At 47.1% G+C, this 17,413-nt stretch overlaps 1 protein-coding gene across 8 annotated transcripts in view; it reads left to right on the forward strand.

Annotated features, from left to right (window-relative positions):
- Positions 1-16,695, forward strand: part of ILDR2 (immunoglobulin like domain containing receptor 2) — a 39,064-nt gene extending 22,369 nt beyond the window's left edge. For 3 of the 8 annotated variants that reach the window (XM_040090810.1, XM_040090848.1, XM_058424354.1), the window contains 6 exons: positions 2,545-2,691; positions 3,452-3,628; positions 8,732-8,848; positions 10,260-10,470; positions 11,393-12,086; positions 12,923-16,695. In XM_040090810.1, coding sequence (XP_039946744.1) covers positions 2,545-2,691; positions 3,452-3,628; positions 8,732-8,848; positions 10,260-10,470; positions 11,393-12,086; positions 12,923-12,958 — 1,382 coding nt within the window. In that variant the 3' untranslated portion in view covers positions 12,959-16,695. Of the gene's footprint in view, positions 1-2,544; positions 2,692-3,451; positions 3,629-8,731; positions 8,849-10,259; positions 10,471-11,392 lie in introns of all 8 variants that reach the window. The other 5 variants (XM_040090800.1, XM_040090840.1, XM_058424351.1 and 2 more) reach the window with 3 other exon arrangements.
- Positions 16,696-17,413: the final 718 nt, after the last annotated feature.

The raw sequence follows: 17,413 nt of genomic DNA on the forward strand, positions 1-17,413 counted from the left end.
GTAGCCTAAGGTTTGGCCTTTCTCTTTCCCATTGGATCACTTTCTTTGATGGGCTTCTTTTAGCTTCTCTCTATATCACTGATCATCTATTTCTGTCCATTTATGTAAGATCTGTAACTGTAATACCTGCTTTTTCTCCTGCATTTATCCTCCTACCATATTTACAGGCAGGAGCTAGATCTTCCCTCAGCCTTCTGTTTAATAGAGTAACTCAGCAGGCTTCACCTCCCCTGCTGCCAGGCAGGCTCCAGAGTCCCTTCATCCCTCAAATCCCTGCTTTCCATCGGCTCCGACCTAAATTCGTCTTTTCTGCTGCAAAGATGACCAGAGCTGTATAACATCAGTAACTTCAGATGAAATTACGTGGAGAGGAGGCCTTGCGTGATGGCATTGATATTTCCTTAATACTTCTGGAAATTCTTCCCTTATTGGGCCTAGGATTACATTTGCCATTTTTGGTGGCCGTATTGTGTGAGAGGTGACAGTAATCCTGTGTGTACTGGATCATTTCTCTTGTTTTTCAGTTCTTTTAAGCCAGTGAAGTCCTGTTCAGAAAAGAAATTGTTCTTGATCTTTGAACCTGTGACACTGAAAGTACTGCTGCATACTTTGAAATTCAGGATAATACTGCATTTCACATTTCCTATTGTAGATCCAAGGACAACTGGACCTTTGTATAACGTGTCCCAGCCTTTAGTGAAAATGCATCCCTGCTGCTTACTGTCATGATATTTTAACACATTCTTATTCTCTATGTCAAGGTAATTTATGAAAATATTAAGCAAAACAGCTGCTAGAAGCAGAACTTGAGGGATTGTGTCAGTAATCTCTCAGCTCTTGCTTTCCCATTCATGAATGCTTCCCTTCTGCCTTTTCCTTACTTGTTAGGTGAATTTTCCTCAGCGTATACTAAGTTCAACCCCAAAAAATTATTCCACAGGGACCAACATTAAATGCAAATTTAAATGAAATTAATCTGTGTCAGCCAAAAATTAAATAAAGAATTAAAAAAAAAAAAAATTCACTTCACACTTCTGAAGTGTTTTGATTTGTAGGTGCCAGATCTTTGACTGACATTTTTCAAAGGAAATTTTAAATTCTTGATTTAAAATGGCATTTTCAAAAAGGGGGATTGTTTGTAAAAGTGTTAAGGAAAGCTCCAACGAAGTAAAGACTCATACTTTTGTTCAAACAGAACGCTGGTGATGGATCAAAAATGACACTTCTTGTTTTTGCGTTGTATTAAGAACTAGGAAAATTTCTATTTTGAATGGTCCAAGTGAAACATTGTTCCTTGACTTTTTTGCTTAGCAGCACAGGTCAGGGATGCACCGTTTTTCCAGTGTGATTCTTCATGCACGTTGCAACCCTTGTATCAATACTTCTTCATCTCAAATATTGCTGTCCCAGGAGACTCTTTAGTGAACGCTGGACTTCTGTTTGGAAATAGCGGTCTGCTGTTTTTTTCCTCTGAAGTGGGGATGAGCCCTTTCCCACTGCAAAGCAGCCCCACTTTGTCTTTATTTGCTTTTTACCCCTTTTCCAAGGTGGTTGAATAACCATCTGGGTGCATCTGAAGTCTTTTCCCCACCAGCAGTCTTGCTTTGAGATAGGTTGGTGCATTTCTCTGACATAAAATCCAGCTCCAGGCCTCCTGTATGTTCAGAGTCTTGTAATTTCTTGGTCCAGATGTGTTCACTGATTGTTCCCTTAGTCTGTGGAATTCCTATGTGGCAGTAGGTGCTGCCCTGGTGCAGGCTGGACCCTGCTCCCATCAGATTTTCCAGCAGCAACGCTGGAGAAACCTTTCCTCTCTCCCCTTCCCCTTTAAGCCCCGTCCTGGTTTTTGTGGGCCAGCTCCTGCGTGCTTTCATTTGTAGGGTGTTTTTCAGCTGCTCCCTTTTGGGGCCTGGCACACATCATCTGAGGCTTCAATGGGGGAGAAGAAAAGTGGTTGTTCGGTTTCCTGGCTGGCTGTGGCGCCTGAATAGGATGCTCGTTCGGCGCATTCAAAAGAATAATTGCGTGCGTAGGCCTCGCTGCAGAGGGGCAGGCCTGGCTCGTTTACCGGGCTATTTATAGCCTGCTTTTCACCGTCGTTTGTCCCATTAAAACCAGAATGTGGGCAGGGAACAAACACGTAAGCAGGGCATGAACATGGCCGAGAAGAATGAGTCTTTGATGCGGTCCAAATGCTAATGGGGCGCGTCCTGCGGCGTTGGTGCAGGTCTGCTGTGGGGCGAAGGGTTTCTGGCCGGGGAGCCGGGGCTCCTGCCCCTGTGCTGCTCGCCTCTCAGCCAGCCAGAGATGCTGCCAGAAGGGACCGCATTTCTGTAGCTCATCTCTCACTGTCATGTGCCATTTCTGCTTTGACACAAGAGGAAGGGTAGACCTACTCCTAGAGCCGCAGGCAGTCGGTTCCACTTCTGTTACCCACCTGTGTGTTTCGTCCCCACGCTCTCTGCTGGGAGGATGTTGCTGACGTTCTCTTCCACAGCAAAGTGCAGCCCTGTAAGTATCTCCCTCTCTCCCCTTGTTTTCCAGAGTGGGTCTTTGTGGGCCTGGTGATCCTGGGGGCGTTCCTGTTCTTCCTCCTGGTGGGGATCTGCTGGTGCCAGTGCTGCCCGCACAGCTGCTGCTGTTACGTCCGCTGCCCCTGCTGTCCTGAGTCCTGCTGCTGTCCCCGGGCGCGTGAGTGACCCTGTCCAAGCCTGGTGCAAATCTTCTGCCCTACTACTTCTGCTCCCTGGCAGAACAGGAGGAGAATCTGTTAATACTGCTTCCTTTGCCCTGAGCACTTTGCTTGGCTAAAGAACTGGTTCTTAGGGAGTGAAGCATCTGACCTATTACTCAATGGTTGAATGCTCAAAGTTAATTACAAATGTAATTCCCCAAGCCCTCCCTGCCTTGGCAGCTCTGTCTGCTTTTCCAAAGTGTCATGCTCCCATTCCAAAGTTGTTGTTGTGTCAGTGAACGTTGTGGATCAGAGCTAAGAGCATCCTGGGAAGTTTCTTCCTGGCAATGCAAATCAGCTGTCCTCTACAACAGACCAAAATCCTTGCAACCCAGCAAGGTTCCTGGTCAGGCTCAGTCAGATCTGTCAAATTCCATGAGCCTCATCCTGCTGCTTGAGTCATCAGTTATTTTTAAAGCTGAACTGCCACTAAATCATGGCAGCAGTAATGCTGGCTGTAACACCCTGAGTGTCTTTCTGGGCATCTCGCAGTGCCATTATTATTGTATGCACTATTATTACACACAGTGCATATTTTAATCTCCCCTCAGTACCCTTTGAGGCTTAGAGAAAATCAGGTTGGTCCTTGCTAATTCATTTGTCTGCTTGTCTCCTGTGGGGTTTGCCACCAGCGTAGGCGGGGGTTTCATCCACGTGTCCAGCGGGCTTGTGGGGGGCTGGTGTGTGATGCTGACTCTTGTTCTTTTTCTTTTTCAGTGTATGTAGCAGGCAAAGCAGCAAAAGCTGGGTACCCTCCTGCAGTCTCCACCATGCCAGGTCCATACTACATCCCCAGTGTTCCTGTAGCTGGTGTCCCATCTCCTGCTGTGCTGAGGGATAAGTCACACCCCCCTCCCTTAGCCCCAAGCGAGGCCAGCGGAGGAAGCCAAAATGGTAATTTGCAGTGCCAGCCACAACATTCAGTCCTCTTCCTGGGAGCAGGGCTGGGAAGGGGAGGAATGGCTCTCACTGATTGGGTGGTGTGAAGAGAAGAAGCACAGGCATTTTAGTCCTGTCTCTGACAATGACATTTGCGTTAGGGCCACGTGGTCTAACTTCTCTAGGGCCATCAACACACAGTCAGTTTGTGGGGGCCTAATTAGGTCATCATGGAATGAACGGGAGGCCAAGTTCCTGTACAGGACCCCTCTCATTACTGCTGCAGATGTTTGCTGCAGAGGACAAAAGGATGAAGATGATTTCGGGAGAGTGGAGGCAGAAACCATTTACCCCTTAGAGCTGATGTCTTGCAAGCTGCTTTCTCTTTGTAAACTGTTCTTCCAGCCCTCTGTAGGGCACTGCTTGGCCTCTGGCAGCAGCTTATGCTGTAGTATGTTTTACTGTCCCCATGGCATTTTGGGCAAAGTAACGTATTCCCTTGATATTTCTGCCCAAGATCTTTTGGGGCTGGACCCTGTCCTCTACTTTACATAAGTCACTAGGTCACTTTTTTTTGTTCAGCCTTTGAATCTGTGAAACGTGAGTGATGAAAAGCTTTGTGACTAGAAAGGGGTTGTGGATCAGTGTCAGACCTAGAGTGTCAGTGTGATGCCTCTTGTCTTGGGGAGGGTCACTTCTGCTGTTGCAAAGGAAGCTACCATCAAGGAGAAAAGAGGGCAGCTATTTAGCCACATGCATTTCAGGATCAGAGTGGCTGTCTAAATTCAAATATTCTGCAGCAGAAATGACTCTCAGCAATGTAGAGTCATCACTGACCCAGCTACATGTCTGATTTCAAAGCACCACACTAAGTATCAGTTGTTAAATTAACTCACGACATTGTGTTGATAAAACACATCTGAAAGGACAAGATTAGGTAGCACAATTAATTAAGCTTCTGGGAACAGCCCTACGCATGCTTCCGCTGCTCCGGTTGGTATATTAACCTTTCTGGAATTACAAAAAGTATTTTCTTTCAACAATTGTTGGGTTTTTTTGGCCACTGAAATCAAAACAGAGCTCTGGAATGGGGCATTTTGAAATAGGAAATAAATCAATCACTGATCCAATGCAGAACGTATCCAATTCAAAAACCTTTGTCAGAAAATGATGAATGTCGCCCCAGTGCTTCAGTTTTTTTCTCCTGTGAAAAATGTCACTGCATGTAGAGTGTGGTGTTGGCTGTGGCAACTCCAAGGATTTTTTTAAGAGTCAGATCACAGCTCCCAGTCTTGTCTCTGCTAGCAGAACACAAGTTCAGAATAAAAAACAGTGGATATGTTTGGTAGCCAGATGGAATGGCTCTTAGGATCCCATGATCCTTACACAGGAGATGCATGCATCCAAATCAGGTGTCTGGTCTCAGTCCCTCACCTCATGACTTGACAGGAAATAGAATATATGACAAATAAAAACATTGTCACAGAGCTTTAGCCCTTGTGGCAAGACAACAGAGATTCTTAAGCTTTTTTTAAAAACTAGCCTATCTTTTTTGCAATAACACGGACAAACCATTAGTCTGGATCACAGACCTGTTGTTCAAGGTGCTTGAACTGTGGAGCTAAGGGAGAGTTATAGCCTGCACTCTGTTCTTTTACTCTTAAGGTCCTCCACAATGCCAGAATATCCCCTAATGACAGGCTGTAGAAGAGAAAAACATTGTGTGGCCTTTCCAAGCTACTTATTTTCTTGTTGGCCAGGCAGCAAGCTAAACAAAACAGGTGATGGTTGAGTTTATAATAAAAGCCTTTCTCAGAAGGAGAATTAAAAGCCTCTGTGTCCCCCACGCAGCTGGTGTAGATCTCATCTGAAACTATGTATCTTTGGAACTCGGACTTTTCTGTCAAGTCCATTTAAAAAAAAAAAAAAAAAAAAGTGGGATCGGAAGCTCTGGGGGACAGAGGTTGGAAGATTCTGTAATTCCAGCTAAAAACTACATCCTTTGCTCCAGATAGATTCTGTGCTTATAAATGACCCCTGTGAGGGGATGTAGTGAGCAAACTCAGGCCTGAGGATATTTAGAAAATTTATCTGGGCTTATATAAAAGGCATGTGGCAAAGCTCAGATAAAGCCTAGGAACTCTGTCCTAAACTTAGGGCTGAGTGGAGAAAAAATCCCCCAAGACATTTAGCTCTCTTACTTAGAAGAGTGTTGACAACACATAAATTAGGATTTATGCTCTGTTTTAAATGCCGTGGCTGCCTAGAGGCTCTTGCATTGATCCTTTAAACTCTGCACACAGGGAAGCTTTTGGTCCTAGGTCTTTTAACATGAAGGGGGTATAAGGATGAGACATCAACTACTTCCTAAACATACTTATCTGAAAAAAAAAAATAGTAGTGCTGTCCTTTCTGGGGAGGGATACAGCTTACAGTTTTGGCTGAGTTGTTCCACCCACAGAAGAATAAAAATAGTGTCTAGTTAAATAAAAATTAAACATTAGGAAACTATGAACTGTTCAAGAGAAGAAAATATGGGAAGAATGTGCCATTCCCTTTGACTTCAGTGAATGGCTCTGGACATGTGGTCAACATCTCTGCATCTTTATTTATTTTTAATTAAAATGGACTTAAAATGATTCAGACCTGATTAAAGGATTATGGCAATTTAGAGATGAAGAGTGTGAGGAAGAAGCAATAATATCTTTGGTTCTCAGCTGAAGGAATAATGAAGGGATTGAATAAGTTGAACATTTAGTATCATTATGAGAAGTATTTAATAAACAAACAGAGACAAAACTGTCTGTAGTGAAAAATACTTTTTATGAGCTGTTCACAGTCATCTTTGCAGATTTAAATCCAAAATGAATTTCAGGATGCTTGCAGAATTAACCAAGAAATTCATTTGCCTTTTGATACACAGCTGCAATAGCAAGTTTAGTATGAAGCTAGCATGATGCCTAGCTAATTCTCCATCAGTTTTAGGAGCTGTAGTTGTTGCCCAAATAGATGTTTGGCACAGCCTCAGTGTCTGTAAGCTGCCTGTTCAAGGTCCCCAAAGGTTATGAGTAGGTCAGAGTGGTTTGCTGGCCTGTGTATAAATGACGTGGCAGCTTAGCTGAGCTCCTAGTCTGCACAGTAGAAGAAAGAATAACTTTCTTCTACTAGAAGAAAGAAAACTGTGAGGGGCACAGTACCAGACAGAAGTGAGGTACAAGCCACGATGGTGAGGTGGAGAACTGCCCTTGCTGCTCATGCAGTGCAGCCAGAGCTGTCACTTTTGAGGCCAGTCAGTCCAGCCTCACTTGAGGAGACTGCTGTGCTTCCAGTTTGGGCAGCAGAGGCAGGATTCCTCGTGTTCTGTAAACCACTGTCTGCATTTCCAGCCACTGTTCACTCGCTCCCAGGGATAATAAAGCACACTCTGCCTCTGTCTGGAGGCAGGTTAAAAAAAGCACCTTGATAGACCCCTACTGTACTTTGACATCCTGTACCATTCCCAAGTGCAGACACAAGGTAATATCTCAGGATGTAATCGCTTACCTTCCACGTGCCAAACCCACAGTAAAGAGCTTTGCTTCTGCAGCAATCTGTGGGGTCATGGGAGGAATTGCTCTACCCATTTCTCTGGCACAGCCATTCCTGAAGCAGAGCACGGTTGTTTCCTAGTGCACAGACACATGCATGGCAGTTTAGGACAGGAGGTGCCTAAGAATACCTCTGCCAAGTCCTTGCTCAGCCCACACGGCGCATACTACGCAACGTACTACCAAACCCGTATGTTAATAGCTCGACGCGTTGTGGTACTGAGGGATAAAACAGAAGGAACAGGTTGGCTCAGAACCACTGTCCAAAGTGTTTAAATTGTTCCCCAGCAGGAGCATTCATGCAACACTGCAGTATTCCCACAAGGGAACACGTTAAAACCCCATGCAAGGCAGACAGGTTCCATTTTGGAGTGCTAAGTGAATTGTCCTTATGATGGTTCTCTAATGAGGCTGAATTTGAGGGTTGTAGTCCTCTCTTGTACCTAGACCTGAATCTCTGTCAATCCTGAAATAGCTCCAGGCTGAGACCTTTCCTAAATAATCTGCTATAAAAAAAAAAAATTCTTCAAAGAAAGAGTGGAAAGGTGGAGTTCTCTGCTTGCTGACCATAGACAGACAGTCTGTAAGGTAGTCAGTCTGTAGCTTATTGTTAGTAGGTAAAGAGTAACTCTGCCCAGAGTTAAATCTGCTTTGGCTATAAGTGTATAGGGCCTTCTGTTTTACACACAGGCACATGGACAAGTCAAAAAGCTATCCAGACTTCCCAGAAGTCAAACATTTCATGTATGTCTAAGATACATACATTTTCTGTAAAGTAAAGCTTGTAAAGAGTCCCAGAACAGTTTCACAGCTACCAGTGATCTGGTTGGCCTCATCCCTGGAGTCAGTATAAATCCCAAAGCAGTGTGATGTGCTTTGTGGGACTTTGTGTTTTCTTCTGTACTCTCTGGAGCTTCTGCCACACACCCTTCAACCTGTGATGAGAATTCATGGGGGTGGGAGGGTGGAGTGGTCTTGCACAGCGACAGCCCCCTAATGCTCAGCCACCTCTTCTCCTGCAGACAGAGCTTAGAGGAAGCCTGATCTTCTGGGACTGCTTCACCATGACGAATCCTTTCAGTAGTGCTGAGGAAGGAGAAATGAGTTCTGCTTTTCTCTCTGCCATCATCTGTGGGAGTTAGAATTACTCTGTGGCAATGAGGGGGTTGCTTTTGTTTTAGCTGGGCAAAGTGGGCCAATTCCAGAGCCTGTCTCTCATGAGGGAGGGTGAGATGCTGTGAGGATGTCCCACCACGCTCAATGTCCATCGCTGGATGCACTGGGTTGTACATACTGGGCGTTTCCAAACCGTTTTTGCCGCTCCTGCAAACTTTTAAAACTGTGCAAGTTCTCACAACTTCACATCCCACACTGTAGACGAATTCCTTGTGAAGCAGCGACTGACTCAGTGTGTTTTGACGCAGCCTACCTGCCTGCAGACGTGAGCTCAACTAGAGAAGCAGTGTTGTGGGAAAAGCTCCTTGTTCTCATGTGGGTTTTCCTCTAATGTTTTCTTTTTTTTTCTCCCTAGCAGTGCGCAAAGGGTACAGGATCCAGACTGACAAGGACAGGGACTCCATGAAGGTGCTGTACTATGTCGAGAAAGAATTGGCTCAGTTTGACCCGGCTAGGAGGATGCGAGAACGATGTGAGAAATGAGCATGGTTTGGGTTTTTGTTTGTTTGTTTGTTTTTTTCCCACTGACCTAAGAAAGACTGGGAAATTCATAGTTTAAAGTTCACTTGGTTTGCCTCAGGGTCTGCCCCTAGGATATGACATCCAGGATAAGCTAATTGGGACAGATAAAGTCTAGTTTTTAGGTATCTACAGGTATGTTTCGATTTTAAAGTTCTGGTGCTTACCTAATCATTCTTAGAGCAAAATGAGGGATACTGAACAGCTCATGAAAATTGTCCAGTCATATAATTAAACTTTGGGATTATCAGCATCTGAAAAGCCAAGTCTCTACTCATACCTTCTACAGCGTGTGGTGTGATAAGAGCCGGAATATTGTTTTCACAATTTCTCAAGAGTGTAAATTCCCAGCACGGCAGAATAGAAGAGGGATGATTCTATTGAAAGCGTGCTTTGAGAGCTGCAGTGACCACAGTGGGACTGGAAGGAAGCAGGAAGTTTTTTTGGAGTGGCTGTTGCCCTGCAGAAGGAGCAGGGCGGTGAATAAGGGATATGGTGCAAACTGAGAGCTGAGCTTCTATGTGAAACACCTCGCTGTATTCCCATAGCCTCTTGTAAGCTTTATTTCCTTAAATAAAGGCTGAGGCTGCACTCAGTGTGCGTCAGAATACAAGAATACAAACCCAAAATGCAAAATACAAAAAATACAAAAATACAAAATAAAAATAAAATACAGAATGCAAACACAAGTGAGGATCTTTCCACATTAGGAGGCAGAGGTGCAGAATGGGACAAGGTGTGTGGGGAGGGCTTGCAGTGCTGCCCCTTGTCCTGTGGCTGCTGTGTGCAGAGGACAGTGGCAGGCTGGGGGCTCAGTTCCTGTGGACAGCGCTCAGAGCTAGCCCGTGTTAGACACTGCTAGAGGCTCACTTAAAACAGACACGTGGGAACCTGAAAATCCTTGAAGGGAAGGGCTTTAAGGAATGACACTACATCAAAGCTCTGTACAGATTAGGCATAATGAACAAATTATATATACTTCTAAAACAGTCATTGCTGAGCACACTGTCTTCTCCACCCACAAGATTTCCTATAAAAAGACCTCTGCAGATTGGTATGTCAGGCCTACAGATGTCAGTGTGCTTGATGGGGTAGAGACTGACAGTGATTCAGACAGATTTTTACTTTTTTCGTAATTTTTTGAGCGGGTTGCTTTTGTTTTAGCTGGGCAAGTCAGGCCAAATGCAGAGCCAGCCTGTCTCACACCAGGAAAAGGGGACATGGCACAACTTCTGTGCTGTAGCGGTGTCCCACCAAGCTTGGTGGCCACGACATCTCATGCCATTCGTGATACCCTCAGCATTCCCACCTGGCTGCCATCAGGTGATGCCCATCTCATTCCTCTCCTGCATCCTCCCCTGCAGATAACAACACAGTCTCTGAGCTGAGCTCGCTGCACGAGGAGGACCTGAACTTCCGCCAGCCCTACCGGCAGGCGCGGAGGAAACCTCTGCCCCCCGCGGGGGACATGGACGGCGACGCCGAGTACTGGGCAGGAGTCGTGGGCGGGGGCAGCACCTCCAGATCACAGGCTGTGTCTGATTACAGGGACGAGCGGGACAGCTACTGGCACAGGTGAGCGACGCCGCGTCGGGGGGGCAGCTCTGTCTGGCAGAGCGGTAAAGAAAGCAGAAGGGACAGATGGACTGGTAGCTCTCCCCTGCTTCCTGCTGCCCTTGCTCTGCCTAGCAGGAGAGAGGGGCTAGAAAGAAATAGGAAATCTGGATGTGTCACTAGATGAAGTCAGAATGAAGCTGATTGCCACAAGCCTGCTGAAGCTTACCCATCTGGGTAAAGCTAGGTATGAGCCCCAGTCTCAGTGGGATATAAAAGTGAGATCAATAAGGGAACCAAGCCACCCTTCCCATAGTGGGAAAGTGCAAATCACTCTCTTGAGCTTTGCGCCTGATGCCTCCAGCACTTCCCGGTGCTGGTGTCTATATATAGGAGTCACACCCTCCTGCTTTGGTGCAGCTAGACCGGTGCTCTAGGCCTAAAGCAGTCTCACTCTGATGCCTAGAAGAGAGATAGCACAAGCAGCCCAGTATCCCGAAAGCAGGGATTTCCTTCCTTCAGTACTGGGCTATTGTACCAGTTCACTGTCTTTAAACCTGCTTCAAAACTGCCCTGCTGTGAGCTTCTGTAGCCAGGTTCTTGGGTTTTTCCAGCAGGATATACACCTACAAGCTCTAGGATGAAGGAGAAGCAGGTCCAGCCCTGCATATTGGAGGACAGGGCAGGTGCACCCCGGGGGTAACCTCAGGTAACATTAGACATGAAGAACCTGAGCTATCTGCACTAAGCTGCCTTTACAGTCAGCAGAGAGAACCCGGGGTTTTGGGGATGTGATAGATCTCTTCCTATGGAAGATGATGAAAACGGCTCAGATGATTCATGCCCCCGGGAGGGCCCATTTCCCTCCACTGTCTGTGCAGGCAGCCGAGGGGATGAGTGCAGCTGGCTCCTGCCCTCTAACTCCACCTCCTCCCCCTTCCAGCCAGCAGAGATCCAAGTCGGAGATGCTGTCCCGTAAGAGTTTCTCCGTGGGAGTGCCGGCCGTGTCTATGGACGAGCTGGCGGCCTTTGCCGAGTCCTACAGCCAGCGGCCGCGGCGGGCGGACAGCCAGGAGATGCGGCGCTTCGAGCGCTCCGAGTCGCACGGCGGGCGCGGCGGGGGGCTGCCCCACCAGGACAGCTCCATGGAGGAATACTACACCAAGCGCTGCCGGGGCAATCGGGAGCCGCCGACGGACTCGGATCGGGGCTGGTCCTACAGCCCGCCCCGGAGACGGGCCCACGAGGAGAAGCACCTTCCCAGGCTGGTGAGCCGGACGCCCGGAGGGAGCCAGAAATACGATCACTCCTACCTCAGCAGCGTCTTGGAGAGGAAATCCCGGAGCTACGACGAGAGCGGCGACCATTGCGCCACCCCCTCGAAGCTGAGCTCGCAGCCCAGCCAGAGGGGAGGGAGCACGTACTACGCCTGGTCGCCGCCCTCCACCTACAAAGCCGAGAAGTCGCAGCCGCCGCCGCAGCAGTCGTCGTCCCCCGAGCAGGACGAGGAGGAGGAGGAGGACAGCCTGCCTCCCTACAGCGAGAGGGAGCTGAGCCGAGGCCCTTCCTACAGGGCCAGGGAACAGGCCTACCTCAATGCCTCTGACAAGAAGAGGAAAAAGGACCCCAAGAAAACAGTGAGGCCATGTCTGGTGGTCCTGGTCCAAATAGGCTGAGCGGAGAGCCACCAGGCAGGGGTTACTAACCAGAGTCGACGGGCAAGGGGGTTTTCCGGGACGGTAGCACCTGGAGTCTGGGTGTCACTCCCTGTGGGAAGCGGGCAAGGAACTGTGGGGGTAGGAAGCCAGAAGGGATAATACAACAGCTCCTACACAGGAGTCCGTGATGGAGGGGAAAGCCAGATGTGCCTGGGACTGGGGACGTGAGGGATGTCTTTGGCATCTGTGGCCTGGTAATCCAAGGTGGTGGGAGTTTATCTAGAGTTCAGGAGGATCATTGTAGGGAAGTTACCCAGGCCTTACAAAAATTATAGGGCTTTGCTTTGGCTTTGATCCTTAAGGATCAAAGGGTTAAAGAAGGGTTGTGAGGCTCTTGTTCTTCTGGACTGGACAGGGCTGGTAGGAGGGGATGATGTAAGAGATGTCTTTCTGAAAGGGGTGAGATCACAGACTCCCGTGGATGTGTGGGCCCATGGGCTTCGTGGGGGCCATTCATGCCAAAAGCAATCCTCACCCAGGATACCAGCAAGTGCAAAACATCCTGCCACGGTCCAAGCTGGTCAGGACTGATGAGTGCATGGTTGTTCATGGGGATCTTCCCCATCTAACCCAGCTGGGGAAGTCTGCACCGTGAGGGAGACCTTATCATTAGAGTCTGTAGGAGAGAATATTGGATTGTGAGTGGACAAAGCTGTTGCTGTTTAGTTGTGTCTCTGTCAAAGTGTTGTCTGTCCCTTTGTCTGTTCCAATGAGAGCTTTCCTGTTGACATTTAGTCTTCTCTCTTTCCTCTCAGAATGATTTTCCAACAAGGATGTCCCTTGTGGTTTGAAGTTGTTGTGGACCTGTCATGTTGATGGGCTGGATATCATGACGTGACTGCAGTGGAGAAGATGCAGAGCAACAAGCAAGGCATGTCTCTGTGAACCACCTTTGCAGCCATCAGCCATGGACTATTTCACCTTTTTGTTTCATCCAGGGGAGCTGAGGCTTCTGTAAAAGACAGGTCCCCACGGACGGCACTTGATCTCAGAGGCTCTGGGAGTCTGCCAGGAAAATGAGGCTAGGGCTCTCTTTGGCACCCTGTTTTCCAGTGCCCTCCACTCTGCACTGGATGGCAGCCACGTCCCTGCTGCCCCTGCAGCCCTGAACTACGAGTGAGGCTGCCTTTGTGCCTCTTGCCCTGTCCCATGTGCAGAGGGAGGCGTGCGTACCTCTTGCTCTTTCTGTCTCCTCAGTTCTCTTGATCAAAATTGTCTCTGTACTTAAAGCCTATCTGTACCACCCCCATGCTGGGAGGAGGCCTTATCCTTACACCTGCAGACTGCCTCCAGCTGATCAGGCCCTAAACCACGAGAGAAAACCCACATCCTTTCAGACACTGTAAGGAAATGACTGATGACATGTTACCTTGATAAGGGCTGAATGGGGAAAGTGACTATTACGGTTTGTTTAATATATTTAGTTCTGTTCGTTGTGTGATGAGAGTTGCAGGTGAGATTGATGTATTGTTTTGAAAGTGGGTCAAAGTAGCTTTTATTGTGATGAGAGCATGATTTGTTTCCCCCCTGCCCCCAACTGTGTTGTTTTCATGCTGTTGCAATTTCCTTGCAGCTCAACTGTGACCTTGTAGAGTTTCAAGCTGGAGTACCTACTCCACGGTTTTAAAAGCAGTGCTCTAGCCTTCCTAGTGCTCTGCTTCCAGCACCACCAGACACCTCTGCCACTCTAATGAGTGGCCCTTTTGTTTCAAGGAAGCAAAAAGGGGACAGTCTCAGTGAGAGGGCAGCTGCAGACCTTCATCCTGTGCCACTGGTATCACTCCTGTCTGGGAATAGTTTCCCAGAAGAAACTACTACTGAAGAGAGCGGTAACATCAGTGGGAAAAGAATAAGCACTGTGGATGGGTACAAGCTTTGCAAGTCACCCTTTTCACTTAAAGCCATTCCATTCACTTTGGCTGGGATGTGGTTGGTTTTAGTGGCTGTTGTCTCAGGAATAGCTTTATTTAGAAGTGAGAGCTTCACACCATTTGGAAGCCTGACATTCTGGTTTTCCTAGGGTATTATGCAGTCATTTATTTAGCTGCTAAAATCATCATGTGAGGGAAGATGATGGGAACATTTTAAGGTCCAGTATCTTGATCCCTTTTACACCTAGAAACAACTTAGTGTCTTGTTGTGTTATGGACATTATCGGCCTCTGAAACATCTTTGTTGTTCCTCTGCGAATTTGGGAGGCTGTCTGGCCCCAGATGCTCATACTGGCACTACTGTTTGGAACACAAGGTATGTTAACATCACTGCAGTTCTCCATAAAAATGAAAGATTAATTTCTGTATTACTCCTTTGCCGATAGTTCACCCACCAGGAATGGTCAGGGGAGAGGAAAAATAATCTCCATAGATTTGATGCCAGTTTTCCTGTGAGAAGGTGAATTGATGAAAAGATGACATTCTTCTCCCACACTCCTCTAGTAGTGACTGTAGTTTTGGAAATCCCAGTCCTGGGTCTTCCTGGCCAGAGAGGGATTAGCCAGCAGGAACATGCAGTTGTGGAATAGCAGAATTGTTTGTGCAGGAGGTAGCCTTTAAAAATGTCAAGATTTAAAGTTTCAACCTTCTGCCATGGGAAGGGACATCTTCCACATATGAGGTTGCTCAGAGACCCATCCAACTGGACCTTGAGCACTTCCAGAGATGGGACATCTGCAGCTTCTCTGGGCAATCTGTTCCAGTGTCTCATCACCCTCACAGTAAAGAATTTCTTCCTTTTATCTAATCTAAAATTACCCTCTTTTACATGAAAATCAATGCCCTGATAAAAAGTCCATCTCCAGCTTTCTTGTAGGTCCCTTTAGGCACTGGAAGGCTCTAAGGTCTCCACAGAACTTTCTCTTCTCCAGGCTTAACAGCCCAAACTCTCCCAGCCTGTCTTTATGAAAGAGGTGTTCCAGCCCCTCTGACCATTTTTGTCTCCCTCCTCTGGACCTGCTCTAACAGGTCCATGTCTTTGTGTGGATGCCCCTAGATTTGAACACAGTACTCTGTGTGGGGTCTCAAGAGAATGGAAGAGAGGGAAATTCCACTCCTTGGCCTGCTGGTCGCTCACCTGATACAGCCCAGGACATGGTTGGCTTTCTGGGCTGCGAGAGCACGTGGCTGGCTCGTGTCCAATCCTCATCCACCACTTTAAAAATCATAGAATCGTAGAATGGTTTGGAAGAAACCTTAAGGACCATCTAGTTCCCCAGGTCCTTCTCAGTCTCGCAGTGCATCCTTCCCCCAGTGTGTATCAATACCAGGGGTTGCCCTGACTCAGGAGTAGCGCCCCGCACTTGGCTGTGTTGAACTTCACGAGGTTCCCGTGGGCCCACTCCTCAAGCCTGCCCCAGGGTCACTGTGGATGGCGTCCCTCGCCTCCAGTGACTCCATGGCATCATCCAGCTTGGTGTCACCCACCAAGGCTGCCGAGAGGACACTCAGTCCCACTGTCTGTGCCATGAATGGAGGTGGAACAGTGTCAGCCTTGGTGCAGGCCCTGGAGGGACACCACTTGTTACTGATACCCTTTTGGACACTGAGCCATTGACTGATGGTCTGGGTGTGGCCGGCCAGCCAATTCCTTGTCCATCAAGTAGTCCATCCATCAAACCCATCTCTCTCCAGTTTAGAAACTAAATGTTGTGTGGGACTGTGCCAGAGGCCAGAAGTCAAGGTGCATGACACCAGAGGGATTTTCTTTATCCACCAGTGCAGTCACTCTGTCATAGAAGGTCTCCAAGTAAGCAGGCGTGATTTGTCCTTCATGAAGCTATGCCAGCTGTCTTTAATCACTTCTCTCCCATCCATATGTCTTGAGATGGCTTCCAGGAGGATCACAGAGGTGAGGCTGATTGGTTGAAAGTTCCCAGGACCGTGTTCTTTTTATCCCTTTAAAACGAGTCTGATATTTCCCTTTTACGAGTCACTGGGGACCTGACTGCCTGAATGCAGTGACTTTTCAAACACGGAGAACAACTTAGCAACTGCATTTACCTTCTACCTGTATTATGGCTGGTGAGACCAACATTTTAAGTGTTTTCATTTTTTTTTTTTTTACCATTAATTGTGTGTTCTTAGGAAAACCACAGCACAGTTAGCAGGAGGTGGGCAGGTGGCTGCTTTCTGAGGTCTCTGAGGCCTGGAGAAATCTAGAGAGCTACACTACATGCTGTTTTAAAACATTTCATTCCTGACATATGAGGATTCTAGCAAGTTGATGTTTTGTTAGTCTGAAAACTTTGGCAACCCCTGTGCCATGAATTTCAAGGGCGCTTAGCCTGCTATAGTTTCCATCCGACCCAGGAAACAGGTGACGTAGAAATTTGAAAGTGCATCTGGCTATGCCAGAAAGGGGCCAAACCAGTGCTTTTACAGTCTCTGAATACCTCTATCATTTAAATCATACTGAAAGCCTGAGCATTACAATCTCCTCATTTCAGTTATGTTCTGTCCCTTATCTCAGTCACTGTAGTTTATTTGATCAAGCCCTCAGGAATGAGTTGTGTGTATTAAAAACACAAGTCTTCTTTTATTTGAGTCAGTTTTGTTTGTTCAGTGCTGGAACTTCAGGGCATCTGTACACTGTGTGTAAGAAGTTGCCATTTGTGTATCTAGCTTATAAATAAGTATTTGCAAGCTAATTCTTTAAAGAAAACACTTTTAATTGTACAAACAATTGTTTGTGAGAATTTGGACATATCTCTTGAATCCAAGTACCTGGAAAAGTATTGAAGATTTTATGACTAGTGATTCTGTGAGTTTTACCAGATGATAAAAAGTTCAGCTGCAGAAAAAAAGGAGGTCTTAATTCCTTGAAGTCAGATGTGAGCAGCAGCAACCTTGCTCTAAACTTTTGAATTTCGTATCTCTCCATACAAATCTGCAGGAATTTTCAGTTACTGGTCATGTCTGTCCTCAGGCCACCTTTATTTTTCCCATTAGAAACGTGTCTGCAGCAGCAGCAAATGGACCAAATCAAGAAGTGAGGGGTGACTAGAGTATCTGCACAGCTACACAACCCTAATGACCTGTGACTCCTGCAGCAGGGGAGCAGGGGGCCAGAGACTGACAGACAGCTCGAGAGGAGCCTCATGTTCCAGTAGAGGAGCAATGGTTTGTGTCTGTGCCATCTTTCAGAACACCTGCAGAATGCTGGCGCTGGGAAATGAGCCTGGTTATTATGTGGTCTCAAATTACAAGTTTTCCAGTGATGAATTTTTATTGCTGGCATAAAATTAAAATCCT

Source organism: Hirundo rustica, chromosome 2 (genome assembly GCF_015227805.2).
Source record: "Hirundo rustica isolate bHirRus1 chromosome 2, bHirRus1.pri.v3, whole genome shotgun sequence".
NCBI lineage: Eukaryota > Metazoa > Chordata > Aves > Passeriformes > Hirundinidae > Hirundo > Hirundo rustica.